The 21,142-nt window shown below is 43.0% G+C and overlaps 1 protein-coding gene across 5 annotated transcripts in view; it reads left to right on the forward strand.

Moving 5' to 3' along the window:
• PDE7B (phosphodiesterase 7B) overlaps nucleotides 1-21,142 on the forward strand; it is a 162,234-nt gene that overhangs the window by 77,616 nt on the left and 63,476 nt on the right. Inside the window, exon 1 of one of the 5 annotated variants that reach the window (XM_072332307.1) lies at nucleotides 3,820-4,298. The exons of 3 other annotated variants lie outside the window; for them this stretch is intronic. In XM_072332307.1, coding sequence (XP_072188408.1) covers nucleotides 4,061-4,298 — 238 coding nt within the window. In that variant the 5' untranslated portion in view covers nucleotides 3,820-4,060. Of the gene's footprint in view, nucleotides 1-3,819; nucleotides 4,299-21,142 lie in introns of those variants that run through there. One more of the 5 variants, XM_072332302.1, reaches the window with a different exon arrangement.

Raw genomic sequence — 21,142 nt, forward strand, 5'->3', positions numbered from 1 at the left:
GCCAGGAATAATGGAATATACCTTCTCCTTTACATTGCTTCCTCAATACAGAAAGGCACAGATGCCTGCACTCTAAGGCAGCTGTCAACAAAGCTGCAGACTGGAGATCCCAGCATCACTTACAGTACTGGCAAGCAGGAGGAGGTCGCTGCTGGGGAATGAAGCTTGGGGAGAGAAGCAAGAGGAAAAGGCTGGGGGGCTAGGGGGAGAATCAAGGATCTTTCTTCACCATTCTTTTTCTACAGCTTTTGTGTATCTGGCCTGATTTGTTGTGGGAGAGCTGTTGGAGACTGTATTTGGCACAGGGTGGGATAGCTCAAAGCCAAAGGGATGGTGCTATTGCCAGTTTAAACCATGGCTTTTCTTCTTTCTCTTTTTCTTTTTTTTTATTTCCTCTTTTCTCCTCCTTTTTTTTTCTTTGAAGAAAGGAAAAGAAGAAAGGGAAGAAAGGGACTTGCAATGAAAACCAGAGCACTGGGTTAACAAAGGCCCCGCAGGCTTCAGTGGGCTGGAAAGATACACGAGGCACTTCCTCTACCATCTGGCCTGCAACTCTGCTGCTGCTGCTCTTGGTACATAACTTTGGAGTGAATAAGCAAACAAGTAAAACTTTTTAAGACACACCAATTATGCAACACCAGCTATTAATCTGTCATCTTACTCCCTTCTCTTTTCTCCAGCCACAATATTCCTTTTTGCAAGTCTTTTCCAGTTCTAATGTCTACCTGTGATATGTATTGCCTTGTTAGGTTTCCAGTCTCAACTCCACTTTCCTATCCCTGGCACTGCTGCTTGGTATGGATGAGGGCCAGAGCCAGTACATTCATATTTCTCTTGTCATCACTTGTGCTTCTGTGACTTGGAGTCTCAGAGAAATTCAATTAGCAGCAACAAAGTGATCTGTGCAAAGATTCCCTTCCAATGTGGTTGAAGTCAAGAAGGCAAAAGAGAAGTTTTAGATGAGATGATTTTGCTCAAGACCTGCTTTAAAAAGCTGTCACAAAGGGCTGGGTACATTTCTGTGTAGGAGTATGTTATGTTTTATTTCTGATGGTTTTCCTCAAGTGTGATGAGAAGTGTTATATTGAGGTCTCATCTTCAAGTTGTGTAAACCGTCACTGTACATCTCAAGTCAGAAAAGTCCAGAACTTAAAAAATCTGAAGATTTTATCTCTGGATGGTCTTTGAGAGTGATGCTACAGTTGATTTTTGGGACTGAAAACTTCATAGCATAGACTATAGAATCATAGAATCATTAAGGTTGGAAAAGACTTCTAAGATCAACTAGTCCAACCATCAAACTATCATCACCATATCACTAAACCGTGCCCCTAAGCCTCCCCTAAACCTCTGCTTTCTTGTGAGCAGTGCTTATGTGGTTCCATTATGACAAAAAACAAAGGAAAGTCAATCAATCACAGAAAAACCTTGGATGAGTTTAAGATAATCACTTGACCTAGTACTATTTCAAAGCATAAACTCAGTAAGAATCAGATGCATTAACTTACAGTTAGACCCATTAATGCCGGAAACATTTTCTACACAATTTATTTCTTTTATTCACAACTGCTGATCCTTAAACTGACCAGAAAGCAGAAAGAAACAGTAAGCAATCTAGAACAATTGCTTTTATTTGACATTATTTGACATTCACAGGAAAGATATATATACTGCCAATTACATTTGAAATCACAGAATCATAGATTTGATTGAGTTGGTCCAACTCCCCTGCAATGAACAGGGACAGCTACAGATAGATCAGGGTGCCCAGAGCCCCACAAGTCTGACGCTGAGTGACTCAAGGGATGGGGCATCCACCACCTCTCTGGGCAACCAATTTATTACACAGTTTCTTGAAAGGACAAAACTATGCAACAACAGGCTATATCGTCCCTTTGGTTTCTGACTGGCTTCTTGCTTTGCATCAGTAGAACTTTAAACAATAAAGTATGACAAATGCTTCACTTCTCACTGCCTGAATGTACCCATGAGGCAGGTACCTACCCAAGTGACACAGCTACTGCTGGCACTAAATTTCCACAGCTTTAATAATATAAAACAATACTGTCAATTTAGAAAACTCTGAGGATTGCTTATTGCTACCATCAGGAGTTCTGGTGGTTAAGCATCTAAGTGTTCAGATATCCATCTGAACTGGGGCTGGGCATCTGCAAATACATTCTCTTCCAAGATTCCTGGTATTTGTTGTATGCAGTCAAGCTGGAAATGCTACCAGGATGGCCTTTCGTTCGTGGTGTTCTATCACTTCTGATCTCTGTTGCAGCTGGGAGCAGGAAGTGAAGATGTAAACAAAGATGAAAAACTGTAGCTGAAAAATAAAGTTAATGGAACTTCTTGTACATCAAAGCCAAAACAGAGCAGTTTGGGTTTAAGGTGTACTTCACTCAGTAGTATGCTAACATCTTCTAAGCCATTTGTATTTCAATTTATCCCTCTCTAACAGAAACAATATTGCTTTAAAAAGCAATTGCACACCATCTACCAATATGAAAAACCTAAAATACCACAAGAAACCATATAAATGAGAGAAAAAAGCCATTGTTTTTGACGCCATACATCACTGTATGAACGTGTTAATGTTGTGCTACTGTACTGTGTATCATCTATTTGTTTTCTTTGTTCTTAACCCCTTTGTTCCGAGTCAGGATATCCTGACGCTGAGGACACTTCAAAATAACAGTACAACAACAATGGTATAATTCTTTGGAAGCACTTCATCATTTTCAAGACTCAGGCACCTGAGAGCATAGAGGGGACTGCAGCCTGCAGTCAGAATGAGGATAGCTTCCATAAAATGCTGGGGCAGCCAGTTTGAGGTGGGAGCATTCAGACAAGCATGGTGGAGGGTCCCAGGACAGGGTCCCAGGACAGAGGAAACACTGTGCTGCTTTTGCTGCCATTGCCATGAGGAGGAAGGGCTTGTGCACAGTTTGCTACATGAAGGGTATTCGGTCACTTTAAGCCCATTTTCTGGGACTTTTTCTTCTCTGTTTGCAAGTTTGTTGTTCCACCTGGAGGAAAGAAAGAAAATCAACTGTAACTCAGAGAAAACAAATATATGCGTGGTAGGAGGTATTATAATGCCAACTAAGATCCCATTAAGTATGTTTTCTGTGACTTTACCGAAGCCTAATTGCTGGTACAGGAGACCACCCTCTGCTCCCCTGCTGTAGGGCTAGTCTATAAATTAATGGCTCAAGGCCATTAGCCGCACTTTGTTTAAAGGTGAAACAAAAGTTCTGAGCAGAGTGAAGCACCTCCTGCTCCTGGACGAGCACTTCCCCAGGCACCTGTGCCTTGGTTTTAAGGCTACGGAGTGAATAATTGTGTTCTCACTGGAGCTTGTGAGCGATCGCTGCCACCAGGTAGTGTCCTAACGTGAACCCATTCAGGTGGAGCTTGCGGCCAAAATAACGGGGCAAATCCCCCTTACCCCAAACCCCACTTCCAGCAGCACGTTAGCCCCTGGCCCTTCGGGCTCCTTTCGCTTTTTTCCCCTGGGCCGGAGCCTCGCGAACCCGCGCCCTTCCACCGCGGCTACCGCTGGGCTCAGCTCCAGAGGCCGAGACCCACGTACCCCTATAGCACCGCAGCGAGCCCTGCCGGGCTGAGGTGGCGCGGGGGTGGGGGGGTGCCCTCTCGGCAGCACCAGCCCCCGAGCGCGGCAAGGACACTGCCCGCCCAGCCCCAGCAGCGCCGGTTCCCCCCCCACTGCCGGCAGCCGCGGCCGGAGCCCCCGCCCCCGCCCAGGGGCTCGGCTCTGCGCGGCGTCGGCATGAGCCGCGGCTCCGCGCCTGCCCGCCTGCTGCTTTGCCCCGGCTGCCGGCGCCTGGCGGCGGGCTGAAAGCGCGCAGAGGGCGGGCGAGAGCGGCGGTCGCAGCAGCGCAGCCGGAGCCGGGACCGGGCGGCGGCGGGGCGCGCCCCCTGCGCGGGGCGGCGGCGGTGGGCGGCCGGGCGCCCCCGCCCCGCTCTGGATGCCGATCGCGGCTGCTCGGGCCGGGGGGTGGCTGCGGCTTCCCGGCGGGGGGCGCGGGGCAGGATGCCGGTGCTGGAGCGCTTCTTCCCCGCGGCAGAACCGGGCAGGCGGAGGAGGACGGGGGAAGAGCCGATGCCCTTTCCCATGGGCAGCCTGCCCGGTTATCAGCAGGGGACCCTGGCCTGGGACTTGCCCGAGATGATCAAGATGGTAAAGCTCGTTTGGAAATCCAAGGGCGAGCTTCGCGGGGCGAAGCACAGAGGGGTTCTGGAGAGTGAGGATGCCCTGAGCGGCTCGGCAGGTAGGTAGGATTCCCTCGGGCACACCGCGCGGGGCCGGGGGCGCGGGGAGTCGGCCCGGCCCGTGTCGGGAGTTGAGCCGCCGGAGCGGGGCGGGCTGGAGAGGCGCGGGCCGGGGAGTGCTGCCCGGAGGGCGTTCGGGCTTGAAAACGTGCTTTTAGCAGCTGTCGGTTTCCCCCTCTCGGAAGGGCGCACACGTAGAGTTTGAGCCCGCTCTGGGAGCCGGGTCCATTTGCCGATCGCGCTCTCTCCGGCGATCTGTTGCCCGCTTTTGCGAGCGGGGTGAGAAAAGTTCTGCGGCAAAACAGAGCGAGCAGCTCGGTGGCTTTGAGGCTGACCTCCGCCGGGCGGCCGGGCTCGGTGCCGGCTCGGGTCAGCCCCTCGGCCCGCAGGCAGGTCGGCGGCGGAGAGCTCCGCGGGACGCGGGCCGGAGGTGCTGCAGCCGGCCCCACGCCCGGCGCTTCTCCGCTGCTTTCGCTGCGGCCGACGGAGCGCGTGGCCTCGCCAAACTTCGCCTCGAACTCTGAGTGTGCGCGGCGCGTTCCACATGATGTGCCCGTGCTTCCAGCGCGGCCATGTGCAGCTCGCGGTGACAGCCTTATGACTTACGTGCCTTAAATCGTGGAGTAACCCTGCCCCGACCCGCTGCTGCCTTTGAGCGTGGTATGTTAGACCGGCTGAAGAGCATGTGCTCTTCTCTAACCCTGTAAATCTCGTATGTCACATTTTTTCCTAACTCAGTTATGGGGTCATATGGCACCGTATCAAAAGCTTTATTGAAGTCCAGATTACATTCTTGCCTTTTTGTTACATAGAAATTAGTTGTTATGTTAGCCTAGCACTAGTTACTTCCAATTAGCCAATCTCAGTTTTGCCCCTTCCCCTGCTACATCTTGGTTCAAAACCTTGTGCCTTCTGCTGAAGTCAAGCCCATTTGCCTACAGTTGTTTCAGTGGCCTGTGATGAAGCTTTTGATTCTCCTATCACCGTACTACCCTGACCCAACAGACCACTGAAAGTCTGCAGCGTGTTTCTTCAGAACCCTGGGTTATGTTTTTCCTGCAGCCTGGTCACTGAACTCTTTGGTGCCTTCGGTCCTGAAAGATTATATCCTAACCTTTTTCTGCTCTCTTCACTAAGTCCTTTATCTTGCAGTATTTCCTACCAAAATCATTTAATTTCTCACATGATGTGACCTTGCTGAAGAGGTTTCAAAGTGCTTGTGTGTATGTATGTGACTGTACTTACAGACCTGAATAGTACACGTGTGTCTGTGCATCACTTTTGGATGCCCACCAGTGCGGCCCAATTGATCATTTTAACATTATTTAACACATTTGCAGATCAACTAAGAAATGTGTGGTTCCCTTCTATTGAGAAAAAGGGAAGATGCATTCTCAGAGTCCAAGGAAACTATACAACCAGCCAACCTACTGTTTGGGAATCGCTTCAATTAAAAAGAATAATGAGATTGTTGCGGATAAAGCGAGGGGAGGTCAAATGTTCAAATTGCTCTTTAAGACTTGGTGCAAATCAGCTGGGAATGCACCGTAGCCAACCGGGGAGGTTGAGGTTTGTGTGGTGAATGGTGAGGGTTCAGAGATGGACCCTAATCAAACAGAACTTGAGAAATGCTGCATTGGTTACACCTCATGTATGAGTAATAGTGGTTTTCCAGTGTGCTTGTGCTAGATCTTGTGGAATTAATTTCATTAGGTAACAAATGAGATTCGCCTTCGGATTCCTGGAGGCAACTAAAAATGTGCATGAATGTACAGAGAGAGATTATTCCACTAGCAGGATATGAATAACTTGCATTTACTCAAGTGACTATTACTCGTATCCTGTGAAGGGACAGTTCTCTCCGTGGTGCCAGATCCCATTTCATAACCTCAGTTGACTTGCAGCAGCACACATCAGAGCAGAAGATGACTGTAGCCCTCATCGCTTTAAATACGAATCATCAGAGAGTTTGAGTGAACCAGACCTGGGTTGCTGGTTTTTCCTCCTCAGCAACAGTCATGCTAGTAGTTTTCCCTCTTGTGGTTTCGTTTTAGTCACTTGAAGTACTCTGGAGTACGTGGGAAAACCAGTAAATGCTGAAATCCGGTGTGCTTTAGTAAGTGCAAAAGCAAAGGATGTAGAAATGGGGAAAAAGGAGAATCATTTGGAAAAATCGGTAGTGTGGGGCACTTGGTTTGATGTTCATATTGTGGGTGTGGAGAAAAAAACACACACGTAGCTTGCATCTTATAAAAAGGCACTACTTCAGTAGGAGATCAGGTTTTCTTTTTCAGGTGAAGCTAAAGCAAATAACTTCTGCCCAAGGTATTGCTGGTTAGGCAAATAAAGGTTGATTGTTCAGCAGTGGAGTTCAGAGCACTCTCCACATCAAGGGCTTTTTCATTTAAATTTGTAAGTGTTCATGTGATAACTCATGTTCAGTTATCACATGCTCATGAAACTATTTTGCTTACAGTAGAAGACGAGGAAATAGATATGGATTCGGGAAGGAAACTCTCAGGATTTCTGTCTTGCTTGATCATGTTATCAGAGAGTTTTCAATCTTAGCAAAGCAAATTCCCTTGTCCTAGCCTGAGTGATGGCACCCAGCTTTGGGGCTGTCTTTCTGGAAAGGGGAAGGAGAGCTATATGTGGGTGTGATATCAGTTCTGTGGATGGCAATGTCCTGGCGACCCATATAACTGTAAGTCATACCACATTCCTATTTCTTGAGGTAGCTTTCACAGAGCAAAGCTGTCTGTGTGTTCTGGGCTCTCAAATTAAAGAACTGTATCTGGATCCTTCATCTTGTTCAGAACTGAGATTAAGGCACTGAATCTCCCTGCCAGAAAGTGTTTACAGTACATCATGCAGCTTATGGTTGGAACCCAGATCTCATAGATACTGACTACCTGGGATTTCTGTCTCATTATTATTTTTTTCCAAAGCAGTAACATTCACATCTCGAGTTCTCTTTTACTGCTTTTTAAAGTTGATGTCAATTAGGACTGCAGACCTTTCTCCTGCTCCTGGCCTGCTGTTGCTTAGTAACTCTTTTATTTTCTTGTTTCAATCCCCAACCAAATCAGTACAAAACCATGGTTTGGTGAGGACTCTCTTCAGCTCTGCCAAAAGCTATTTAATGCATTCGGACTGGACGTGCGATAGTAAGAAAGTGCAATAATGGAACATAATTAGTTTGAAGAGCGTTGGGTGGGAAATGGGTTATGATTCACTGTCACTCTTTACGACGCTTTAAAGATTAATTGCGATGCTTTCTGCTTGAATAAAGTAACAACATGTGTTGATATTACTACAACTGAATCATTCCAATAATTCTGTATGGAAACCATGTTGATGCTTTGCAGGGAAGTGCATTTTGTTTCTGGCCTTAACTTTATCACTCTCGTACAGTTCAGCAGATTAACAACCGGATCAGGGAACAGGTACTGGTCTGCCTCTAAGACTCTTCCTTATGAGCATTTGCAACCTCTTAGATTTACAGCGATCATCCCAGATAACTCCAGAGAGACATTCCGTACTATTTGAGTTTTGCACATGTGCAGGCATGCAAGGCTTTCAGAGAAAGCACGGTGGTACTTAGAATTCTTGAGGTCCTCTGCGACACCGATCTCTGTGGGTTTTTGAAATAGCTCTGAATGTATTTTTCCACCTATCTCTGTCTGTAGATGTTTTCTGAGAAATGCAGGTTCTGATTCATGCGTGCATCACACTCATCCTTAACTGATGAGTCCCTTTGCCTTGAGGAGGAAAAACAAGCAGTACCAAGCATCACTCCTATTACAGTTTGCTTCTGGAAAAATCTCCGATTATTGGTGTGTCCACTACTTCCCCTCTTCAATCAACTGTCTCCTTTCCTACTTGAGAGTTTATTAAAATGTCTCGACATTGTCTGAGCCGTGCTGCACACCAGGCCTTGCCCTTCAGACCTTACTGCTGTACGCTGAGCAGTTCTGTGACAGACCTGCTGGAGAGGTCAGAGTTAAATCATCTGTTTGCGTCTTCAGTGGTTGCTCAAAGCACTTCCCAAAAGTTATTCACAGGACCTCTTAAGACTCAGTTCTTCCATGATAACTGAGGAAATGCGCTTCCAACTCCTTTTTCTTTTGCAGTGAACAGCTCTTAATCATGCTGTGCTTGTTAAAATAAACTTCATGCTTCCCCTTCCCGTCATCACTTGCTGAATCATATTTAGTTGTGACGTCCTGAAACTCGTGCATGTTTTTATAGTCCCATTGCAGTAATTAATAAGCATAAAATGATTAAAATCTGAACCATTTAATGCCAAACAGGGGCTAGCTAACTACTTAGAAATCTCATCATTCTGTGTGGTTGCTGTTGAGCTTGTAGGTGCCACAGATATAGATCCCAGCAATAAATGAAGCACAAAAGCTATCAAATGGCATTGTCTCGGCATCTGACCAGTTTATTCTGTTATTCCTTAGGTTGAAAACAACTTGCTTTGTGTCCAGCTGAGAGGTGCACAGCAGGCAGAAAGGCTGATGTCTTTCTGAAGTTAGGTTGTTGTTGTGTTGGTTTTTTTTTAAGGCTTACACTGAGTTGTTAAATCCATTACCCTTAGTAGAGACAAAGAATGTGACTTGGATAGAATCAAGGCTACCTGTGGCAACCTCCTTTTCTTTCCTACTGTTATGTTGAAACTCCAGTGCCTGAGAAGAGGGAATATACTTTTTTGTATTCTTATGAAGAGCTGCTTAACTTAGTGGAACTGTACATGATGATCTCACTAAGAACAGTAAAATGAGTTTGTATGCAGTATTGCTATCATGCTGTGTGTATGTAGACCATGTGATAAAATACTTAGGATTTGGAGCATGTCCATAGGTAGTCCTTGTCCAACTTAACTCTGCAGCTTACTGACTGAACACAGCTTAGCAACATTTGTAATTTGGAGTTATGTTTTTTTCAAAATGCTTTGGTAGCTGGAGAATTTTCTTCAGAGGTCAAAAAACAAAACAAAAACCTTTTGGAGACATTAAATCATGGTCACTGTTTAAATTCTAGTCTCATTTAAGGAGCTCTTCATTTAGAATTATCTTAAAAATACCATTAAGAATGGAATTCTGAATTGATATTAGAAGTCTCTCATTTTACTGTCAATGGAATATGTCAAAGTTAGTTGATGTTTGTCCACCAAGCTCTGGATTTATTTAGGTGATGAAAATTTTCACTGAGCTATACCTCCTAGAGCGTTTTTTGAGGCCTCTTTGCTACTTAATTCTTATGTAAATTTTCTGTTGTGGATTTGGCAGCATTTGGGAATATTTGGAATTAAGTGCTTGACCTGAGATAAACAGTAGAAAAGAAATAATCCGAAATTGTCAACAATTTCTGAGTAGTCTTTTGGTTTGGCCTCGCTGGCACAATTTCTGTTTGCTTTGTTGTGAATGTTGGAAAACAAAAACTGCTTGCAGAAATGCTTGGAGAAGCTCTTGGAGCAGCTGTTCAGCTATGTACAACCGCAACAAAAAGAAGATTACAATACATGGTTAAGGCTTTGGGATAAAGTTAGCAGATAAAATGTAACTGCCCAAGTTGGATGTTGGCCAGCATGCCCAAGGTAGTGCTGCTGGAGTGCTAGCAAAGTGACAGTGGTTTTATTGATACTGGTTGTAGTGGTTTTATTGATATTGTCAACTGGAAACAAAGAAGCGGCCCGCTGAAAACTATAAACACAAATAAAGCAAATTCCAGACAGTCGTAAAATGGTGGAGAGATCTGTTGCTCCCAGTGAAGCTGTTCTAAGTATCAGGAGTCAAAGATGTGGCTTGATATATAAAAGCAATGTTTCAAAAGGAAAAGATACTGAGCTATAATATAAACATGCAGTTGGATTTTTATTTATTTATTTTTTGTGCTTTTTGTTTCATTAGAGTTAAAGCTGATGATTCTCTTTTATCTTTGGTAAACTAACAAGCGCTTGATATTATGTGAAGAATTAAACTCACAAATGGCTACCAATAGAAAGCAGTAGCAATATTAGCCATGCCAGGCTAGTGGGGATAATTTTCCCTATTGCTTTAATGTTATGAGAGAAAGATTTAAAATGTGTTGTGGGAGCCTTGGTACTGCTTCTAGGAGTGGAGCATTGTATGCAACATTTGTTGTTTCAGCGCTCCTTAGTAATAAACTTAAAGCTTGTGGACCATCATAGTTCTTAAAACTTTCTTGGAGACAAGCGTCCCCAACAACTTCCTGTAGCCCTGCTCTATAAAGTACAAGTTTGGCTTTCTCTGCAACCCAAGGAAACAGGTGCCTGCTTCAGCATTTTCACTACTACTGTCTGTTTGAACTCGCTCCCCAGAGTTCTGCCCTCAGAATATCCAAAACCATGTTATTTGTGACAGCTAACTGACACTTAACTGCTGTCACTTTCCTAATGGGTGTCTTCATGGATGGATGAACTTGGTCGAATCTGAGTTGTATTGCAGGAGCTCCCCACTGTAAGTTTTAGGCTGACTAAAAAAAGCTCACCTGACCTCAGTCTGTTTCTTCCCAACAGTTATGCACCCCATTCTGGGTGCATGCTGTAAAATATGCTGGACTGGTCCTTCTGTCTTCTCTTGGTCTGGGCTGGAAAGTGCAAATATATAAAAGAAACCCTCTTGAGACTTCCAGCTTGAAACACACCTTGACATTTGTTAAAAAACTTTTTCTAAGTCCTCCTAGCCTTTGAAAAATGACTTTTAAGCCTGGCTAATGATTGAATACATTACAGTAATTTCTGAAGTACTTTTTCTGGTTCTTGGTGTAAACTTGCAGTTGAAAGACAAAAATGTCTCAGCTCTTCGTTTTTTCTTCAGCTTGCAACATGTACTTTCTTCTTCATTGTTACAGCTACAAACTCTGCATGACAGAAGGACTAAATCCTTTTTATTAGCATCCTGGATAAAGCATTCCTTCTCCTTTTCCATGGGCAGCCAGCTATATTTTTCTCCTTCCCCTCCTTAAATCACTGTGAGATCATGTAAGTTCCTTGTCTTGAACTGTCACCTGCTAGGAGGAGATGTGCTACAAAATTCCTGATGCTGCAAAGCCAAACATAGTTGGCCTCAGGTGTATGAAAAAGGAAGGTCAAATATAACAAGGGCAAAGAAGGTTCATGATAATATTATTGCTGCCAGTTCTGTACATTTTTTCAGAAGGAATTAAGGGACTAAACCCTTTCACTGCTCTTTCAATAGAATATATTGAAATTCAGGTATTCTCCAAAGTTCTCTCAGCTTATGAAATCTTTGAAATTAGTTAGCAGGGGCTGTTAGTATTTCTTCACCCAGGGCACATAGGACACGATTCATGTTTTACAGACACCAGAGAGGGCCCTTCCATGGAAGCCTGTGGATTTTGTTCTGTTTTGTAGACCAAGATCATCACTGGCACACAGAAGTAAAACTCTATGGAATAAAGTGTTTTCTTAAGTGTCTCTGTAAGGTCAGGAGACTGTTTGGAGAAACTGCTGTAAACTTCCCCAACTTTGATCCTTTCTGAAAGGGAAGCACGTAAAGTTCTGCTTCTCTCAGGAGAGTATGAAAATCCTTTCCTGTTTCCATAGCCAGCTCTGGCTTGTGCGGAGGGAATACCCTTCAAATATTGTTATCTCAGTGTTCTTCTGCTACCCCTGACCTGAGTTAAGGGCAAAATATTATCTTTACAACATATTTAAAAGATTCTCTGTGCAGGTGCAGTTAAAGGTGAAACAGCGTCCTAGAGGGTTTGGAGAACATGTTGTGCTGAGGAAGGCATTGTTTCATTCCCAGTTGCTTAAGCACTGTCTTGAGATTGAATGTTTTGTTTTCTTCTGCTGGAATTACAAGTAAGTTGGAGTAACACTAAACTAGGTAAAACACAGTAGCGTTTGAACATTGCTCTTGAACATTAGATTGTAAAGTAGGTTACTCTAAGTAGGAGAAATTAGTTTTAAGCTTGATGGAGCTATTTACCAAAATCATCGAAAATTAGCGCTCTACTCAGTGTGCTAGGTAAATATTCAATTAAGAACAAGCAGAGTAATTGGAAAATGCAAGCAGAGAACATTTTGTAAGACATCAAAACTTTGACAGGTGTAGAAAACACCTTAAGTACACAGATCACTAGTCTGTTTATAATAGCTGCTGGCTAAGTTCTTATAGGAGGTGCTTCACAGACAAGCTTTCCTTTAGTTAAAGTTAGCAGCAGTTGGTTTGGGGGGTTATGTCTGCCTGTGTCTTTATTATCTGGAGATAATAAAGCTTCAGCAAAGCACCCAGGTGGTTATCCAAATAGCTGTGAGTCTCAATCTTTGCTTATGCAAACATATTCCAAATACTTCTTGTGTGCAAAACTTAAACTGGAAATCTCGTAATTATAGGCTTTCATGGGAGCTTTCTTATTTCCTGCTTCCAACTTGGGTGGATATGCTGCACGAACAGCTGCTTTTACAGTAATTTGGCAATTACGTTTCTAATTCCAAATGGAACTGAGAAAATAAAGGGGTAGGAGAGACTGGGCTTCTGTGAAATGCCAAAAAGAGTGATTTGATCCAGCTTGGATTTTGCATGCAGGTTTGTGTCATTAAAAGGAAAGAAGAAAAAGGAAATTCTGTAGGTATTGCTTGCAGATTGCTTTAATTATTCAGATGATGTTCAAATGCCCTAATAGCAAAAAAAAAACAACTGAGAAAACTGCTTGTGAGAGATGATTGACTTTATATGTACTGCACAGCTAGTCTCTTACACTTGCTTTCTCTTCCTCCTGGAAGCTCTAGTAAGCATACATATCATGCTCTCTTTTGGGAACTAAAGCTAACTGAATAAATTAGTCCTGGCAGTAGCTCAGGGCCTTTCTTGAACTCTGGTTCAGTGTGTGTAAAAGAGGTGTGTTGCTTTCTGTAACCACTGGAAAAGAGACTAAGCAGAGAAGAATTTGCTGCACAAGAGAGGACTGCAGTCCTAAAATGGCAGAGGAGGAAGGCTTTTAGGTGAGGCAGTGTCAGCATACTCTTCCAAGTGAGGTCAGCTTGAACATCCTGCTTAGAATCAGTAAACTTACAGCTCTAAAGAAAGCAGAACAGTGAGGAACAGAGGGCACTTCCAGAAGATTCGCAAAGGGTAGGAGTTGAAAGAAGAAAAGAGGTATTTCTTTAGTGCTGCACAATGCTCTTAGGACATCATACTGTAGTTTCAGCCCAAGTTTCCTCCTTGTCAGTTTTGAATAAGGAAGCATTCACTGCTATATATCAGTGCTGGTGCAATTTTTTCACCACTCTCTGTCAATTGCTCCTGCCCGCTTATGGGAAACCATAATAGCAGCTGTGGATCAAGGGCATGGTGACACAGATAAGTTGGGCTTGATGCAGTTGTGCACTGACTCTCAGAGACTTTTTTTTTTAAGGAGCCTATTGTGAGTTGTGAATTATCAGCTTTTCCTAGCCTTGTGCATCTCAGCCAGAGTGACAGAAAATAGCAAGGATAGCAACTTAAGTTATGGCAGTGTGGGAACTCATGTGAAAGACAAGCTGCAGACAGTACAGTTTAGTGTGGGCAGATGAGCAGTTACAGGACTACAGTAGCCTAGCTTCCGGAGTAATTAGAAGGTTTCAATATGATAGCTTGTTTCTTCCTCAGTGCTAGCTAGCTTTACATGGTAGAAATGAAGGAGATGGTAGGACTTAATTGGCAGATGACATACTGTGTGCAAGGTGAAGTGCAGTAAATAATATAGGTAGCTTAGAACAGAAGTGTGATTTAAGACCCTATTTTATCTATGGATAAAATAAAATCGGAAGGGATTTTCCTGTCCTGTGTAGAATGGAATGTGTTCAGCAGCAGGTTCACTATGTGTGCTTCTGCCTGGCTTACCCACTTGCTGTGCTGATGAGAAATGTATGGTCTTTAACAAGATCACACAGATTTTTTATAGGACCCGGATGCTCAGTTCTTCACTGATGATTAGGTCTGAAGTACTGGTTCATTAAGATACAAGTCTAACTATAAGTGTCTGAGAAGCCTCCCAGTTAATGTCAAATAAATGCTTTAGCCACCTATAGAATACAGGGTTCTGGTTTTCTGATCTGTAGGAAGATGTCTGTTAAATATGATCATACAATGAAGGTGCGTAGCTATTAAATCATAATTATATTAAAAATGTGGAATTCAGAACCGAGTTATTATAACTTCTTACTCTGCAAACTCATTTAATTTCCCAGTGGGATAGCATTAGAATAGATCTTTCCTTCCCCCTTTGCCAGCAATGTACATCATTAAACATGTACTTAGTAGCTGGCAAAACAGACTGAAAGTTAAACTAACTTTGCTAATAATGAGATGGAACTCTCATAATGAAAATGCAAGGTACCTTATTTAAAGGTTGGCCCCTTGACAGAATCTTCAACACAAGCCTCACAAGACTGTCACTAATCTTTTTTGTAGGTGCCCCATAGCCAAAAATGTGCTGATGTCTGGCTTTGCACAGACTGGAGACCTGGGAGATTATATGTTTTGAATAGGATCAAATGACTGTAAGGGGAAAGCACACTATACTTAGCTGTCTTGTCATACAGACAGAAAAGTGTTTTGCATGTGACCTTGTTAATGGCATGAGTTAAGAGCACCACTACAAAGTAGAGGCAGGGATGCTGAAGCTACTTAGATTGTTGTTGAGAATCTATGATTTTTTCTGATCATCAGCTTACATTTTTGGTTTTTTTTTCCCTGTAGTCCCATTTTGGCTTAGTGACTTCAAATTTCATGCTGCCTCTTAAATCAGATGGAAAGATGAGGGTGAGAAAATGTAAGACAGCTCAATGTAGTTTCATGATCTAGTTCTCCTCCCTGTTAGAAAGGCACAGCACCAGCTTGTTACAGGAGTCCTTTAACATCACCACTGTCAAGTCACTGCTTTTCAGATAGCAGTTATTTGTACTCTTTTTCCTGATGCAAAGTCTGCCCTGACATACTCCTCAGCTGCACTGCCTTTGAGCATCTTTCCAAATTGCTGTGACCAGGCTGACTACTTCACTACAAATTAGCTCTCTTCTGTTGCAGTGCACACCTCTGTCTCCAAGCTAACTGATTGCCACACTCAGTCTTATTTGTCTCTTTTCTGGTTTAGATATCCTCTTAAATCTTCCCTCCTGCAGTTTCTATCTTTGCACTGATCATCCTTTCAATAGAGGACTGACATCCTTTACACTGTTACCACCCACCTCTTTGTTACAGGCAGAATTTTATTTACTCCTCCTTTCCTTTACCAAATGGTGCAGAAGACTGTCCTGCTGGAGTCTGCAGGCAGTTAATCTCCCTCACAAGCACAGCTTTCACTGTCCTCATGTCAGTGGTTGCTTGTGAATTGGCCCAGAAATATCTAGTCACTAGCACAAGTCAATACAACTCGCATTTTTATCCAGTATCACCCAACACCTTCTTCTAGTTAGGGCAGACAAAGCTATTGGAATGACTGTCACCATGCAAAGACACCCATGCTACCAACCAGCAACCATTTCAATTATGTGTCTCTGCCAGAAGTGTGTTTTTGCCTTGGTGCTTCTCTTTCACCTTTGTCCCAAAGGAGAGAATAGGTGCCTAAACTTAATTTTCTGTGAAAAACTTGTTATCTTGAGCACTAAAGCCATTGAAAACATGTGGCCTGTAGGAATCAGCAGCTTTCCCAGTCAACTGTTAAGATGCTGCCAGTGGAAGCTTTTACAACTCATTTATTGTTGGTTAAAAGTTCTGTTCCTATTCCCAGAAACGTCTTTTTATAATGAGAAGGGCCTCAGCCTCTTGTGAGCAAGCACGAGTAGGAAACAACAGCAAGATTTTGTATCTGTACAGTGTTGCTCTTTCAGTTTGAGGTTGATAAAGTAACGCAGAGCTGTTTCAGCTACACGCAGAGGCAGAATTGGAAGGAGCAGAGATCAAATAATATGAAGCAGAATGATAATAAAAAGACAAGCGTGTGAAAATATAAATGCCAGACAGATGTTTTGGGGGGGAGTGCAGCTAATCCATAGGAAATCAGAACAGTCGAATGGTTGTTTTAAAGTCTTTTAAAGGGGGAAATCAGCAGTGCTTCCAGACTGGGTAGAGGAGAAAACAAAAATATGCAGCACTAAAATGAGGAAAGAATGGCTTCTTATGTATTATCTATGTGGTACTAAAGGCCATCACAAATCTACGTAACCCATTTTACTTGAGTGCTTTATAAATCAAAAAATTCTTTGGAAGCAAGGTTGTATACCTCCACTCTAAGCTCTCGTCCTTGAGGATGACATAAGAAAACACTATAAGGCTTGATACAGTTGAATAGATCTGTGGATTTTTGAAGTGGGTGGAGAGCAGTATATTCTGGATTGGTTGTTTTAGACAAATTAATGATAGAAATGGGGGTTCGTGGGATGTGACCGGTGTACTGGAGACAACAATGCACCAAAGAGGTTACATTTTGTCCTTTGGGGACAACAGTACTGTTTTGTTTTTTCTAAGTTGGGGTGAAAAAAACAATTAAAACTGTTTCCACTGTTGGTTCTCTCCTTCCGTTATCAAATGTAAAATCTGCAAACACAGAAGTTACAATGGAAACAGGGAATCGTTGGGCAAATATTTAATTTTGCTGTCTCTGTTTACAGGATGTTTTCACAAAATGAAGAAACACGGGGAAATTGGGGGGGGGGGGGGGGGGGGAGGAGGAGGAGGAGGAGAAGGAGGGAAAAAAGAAAGAGCTGCCTGCCAGCTTCTGTTCCAGAGACTGGAGAGGTATATCTTCGTACCTGCTTTGGGTGGAAAGCCACACCTGAAAGCACGGCTAGCTGCAAGAGGCAAGGAGTCAAGCTGGCTGAGCTGTTATTCTAAATCACCAGTGACAGGCCCTGCAAATGCAACTTACAAGCTGTTAGCAAGAGAGCTCCTTTTGAAAAGGCAGCCTTGGTGCTTTAAAAGGTAGCTGGGAGAGGAGGGAGGTAGGAGGTGGGTGACCACTACTGTTGGTTTTCTTTGCTACTCTGCTCTAAGATGCAGAGTGGGGGAGGAAACTTCTACTTCCTTTTCAGCTGCTGAAGGCATGAACTGGTTTACAGGAAAGGTGCTAGGTTTTTTGGGGGGTGGAGAACAAAGACTCTGTGTGTAACTTAATGCCTTGCTGGGGAAGTCAGCTAGCATTTAGAGCTCTTAGATGCCAGTGTGCAACAGATCAGAAATGAGCTTGAAGCGTCTGCCCTCAAATACACACAGAAACCACTTTAAGGAAGCATGAATTATGGATGAGGCACTCAGGAGCTGCTCAGGGCTAGCAGTGTTGACATGTCGCAGGTGATCTGTGCATCGGTGGTCTGGTGAAGCTTTCTTGCTGTGTGGCAAGGGTTTATGTCTCCTGGGCTGCAGGAAGACGTGAAGACTGAAAGCAGACCTGTGGCTTCAGCTCAGGCTGCACAGCGCATCTAGGATAGGTTGCACGGGGCTGATCAGGGCTGCAAACAGGGAATCAAAAGGAACAGTCTTCTCTACACGCCAATGCAGATTTCTTTGTACAACTGAGTTAAGCAGCTTCAGGCAGGAGAGATTTTGAGCTGCAGTGGCAGCTCTCCAGGAGCTAATAAGAACTTGAACTAGGGCCCACGTCTTAAATGCACTTTATTTGGGCTCAGAGTGGCAGCTTTTCTTAGTGCTATAATTCAACAAGAAAAAGCTTATAATCTTTTCTCCAAGTTTCCAGATTTGAAACTTAGAGAGACTTCATACTAATGAAAAGATAAGATGGAGGCCATCTCCCCTCATTCTTGACTGCCATCAGTGTGCTCCCTAGAGCAGAGGTGAGGCTTACCAGTGAGGCAAAAACAGTTTGGCCCATCATGTCTTTGAAGCTCACTTCTATAACCGTCCCAGGGAATGCGGGTACACATGCACAGTAACTTTGGAAACCACCATGTTTGTTTCGAGTTACTGCCCTACAAGTTCATTAGTCTGGTTAAAATGTTTGTTTTGTGTTGAGGGAGACTATGTTCCCCTAACATAGCAAGGGCTCTAGGGATGAGACCTTCACCAGAACAACAGGTATGTCATAAAGCAATAAACACTTTGAGAGCAATCACCCCATCTTCTTCTGCCCTCAGGAGACAGCTTTATACTTGCAATTTGGTGACTACCTTCTTGCTATTGAAAGCAATGGCCTGATTGCAAGACTGCTACAGGCACGACTGTAGTCACAGAACAGATTGGACCCCATATTTTGTAGCTGCCTCAACCCAGAAACTGCTCGGTTTCCCAGATTGGCAAGTCAGACAGAAGGGAATGTTTTTCACCATCTGACCCCATTTTGGCTGCGTGAGGCCCAGTAACTCTTAAAGTAAAGCCAAAGTTGTGGTTAAGAATCACTCAGCTGAAGCTCTGATCCTTCCTTTTAAACACTTAATTTACTGATTTATAGCAGTAAGGCAAATGGCTTTCATTTGTTTATTTTTAATTTTCCTTTTCAAGCTTTTAAAACAAGGAAGAGTAAAATGGCAGTTGACCAGAAGCTGAGTTCTCAGATAATACAGTGCAAAAATCGTTTTTGACTTGTTACTGAAGAAATTAATGATAGTCACAAATTTTATATGTATGTCTTATTTAACTAACTGAATACTTAAAATATCTCTAGCCTGCTGATCTGAAATCGGTGATGTTTCTAGAGATGTTTGTTATTCTGGAAGACAAGTTCGGAAAAAAAATGATCAAAGTTTAAGATAATTGTTCCCTTCGTGTTTATCCTGATGATAATTAAAACCTTTGAAAGCTTTTCCCTTTTTAGCACTCTGTTCAGGAAGGCCCAGTCTGCTCCACTTTGTGCTGGCAAATGAGGCACAGAGAGAAGCAAAGCCTGCTGGGGTCTTTTGGAGTTTCATGAGGAACCAAGGCATAATTAGAAAGTGGAAAAGGAGAGACCAGGAACTTTTATGTGTCAGGGGAAAGAGATGAGAGTTTTAGAAACAGTATGTGGAACAAAAAGAAGGGTTTAAACTTTTGAACATCTAGCTTCTGTTCTTAGGCACGACAGAAATAAGAGCTAATTGAGCAATAAAACTTGCTTATTGGAGTTGGCTTTGGTGAGACCAGTTATAAAAGACTGCAAACAAAACAATGGGTTTTTTTCCTCTGCGGGGAAGGGGGTATAAAGAAATATGAAACAGGCATTGTAATACAGTCACAAGCCTTTGAAAGCACGTATGTGTAACGTCCTCTTCTGTACCTTTTACCTTCCTTCTGACTTGTGAACTCAAACTTGTCCGCAAGTGTGGTGGAAAAGGGAGGAAAACCTCAGCACTTGGGACAGGCAGGAACTTCTCTGTCACTTCTGTGTCATTGTTGCTTTGGGTATTTTAAATCAGTGGGGTCTTGTGCCTGAAATGTTGATAAATGGCAGAAAACCTTGATCAGAGATAATCTTATAGCTAAGGATAATATCTAGAGTAAATAGTTCTCCCCATCCCACACGGTTCATGTTGCTGTAAAAGTTGATTGTGGATATTGTTTTGTTGCACAACCTGTATACCCATGCCCTGCTGTGCTGGCCACTGCACAGGTGGAAAATCTAAATAAATAAATAAATAAGCAAAAGTTTTAGGTTCCAGAAAACTAAGAAGAAGATCTAAATAAACAAATGTAATCAATGGACGTGTTTTGGAGTGTTTTCAAGTAACAGCCATGATTTGTAACACTAACCACCTTTCTCAACAGCAACTAGTTGTAGAATTGAATTTATAGAAAGACTGAAGGAAACCAAATTGCTCGACTGCCACAAATATCGTGCTCTGTTCCTGTACAAGAACGTAAACCAACAACTATTAATAATGAGAAGAAAGTTTTATTAACTGCTGGAAAAATTATGTCCATCAGGATTTCCCAGTAAAATTACAGTGACTTAATTCCCAAACTCTCTTTCAAGAAAAGACATTTTTTCAGGCTGCTGGAAGTTGGCCACTATGTGTGTCTGTAACACATTAGGCACTGTTTTTTCAAAACACCTTGTGGACTGCTAATTGGGGTTTGCATAATACCGCAAAATTGCAGGCATTCCTTTGAAATAAATAGGAATGAAAACTGCTTTTCTGGGATAGAAGAAAAAAGGATTTTATTTTTTTTTTTATTTTTAACAAAAAGCCTCAACAAAAATCCTTTGTTTGAATATGTCATAGTAATTGTTTGTTTTTGTTTCCTGAAGAAATTAGAATCATTTGAGGAAAACTTTCTAAGCAATTTTGAGTTACACAAGTTCAAGGGGGCCTTGTACATACAGTACTACTGTTCAGGCCAAGAGGTAAACAATTATGAAATGCTTTTGAAATGCAGGGTTGGTGAGGCTTTTCAAGGTTATGTATTTTGTCACCGAACATAACAGTAAGTTGTTGAGAGCAGGCGTGAGTGATACTTATGCACAGATGTGCAAATTAAAAAGTTATGAAATCTAATAGCTCAGGGTCCAGATTCCAAGTTACAACACTCTGTTGTAAATCTGGCTTACCCTATAGGGACTGGAGCAGGATGAACTTATTATTTATTTATTTTGAAATTAGAGCAACACACTTGCTTGGTCAAAATTCAGACTTAGTCTGCTGTTCAGCTGGTGAGTTTGTGTGTATCTAAAGTACACCCCCCTGGCTGATTTAAGCTGTGCTGGGTTTGGGCCTGAAGGTCATTTTAGAGTAGTAATGGTTAGAAACATGGCTGGCACAGAAAAGCATTAGGCTCCATTTTCTCTTTCTGTCCCTTCTAACCATTGATCGCTCTCAGCTGTGAATCCTTTTAATGGCCTCAGATTTTCAAAATGTAAGCCCAAGCAAGCTGGTTTTGTT

The sequence above is a fragment of the Excalfactoria chinensis genome, chromosome 3 (genome assembly GCF_039878825.1).
Source record: "Excalfactoria chinensis isolate bCotChi1 chromosome 3, bCotChi1.hap2, whole genome shotgun sequence".
Classification (NCBI taxonomy): Eukaryota; Metazoa; Chordata; class Aves; order Galliformes; family Phasianidae; genus Excalfactoria; species Excalfactoria chinensis.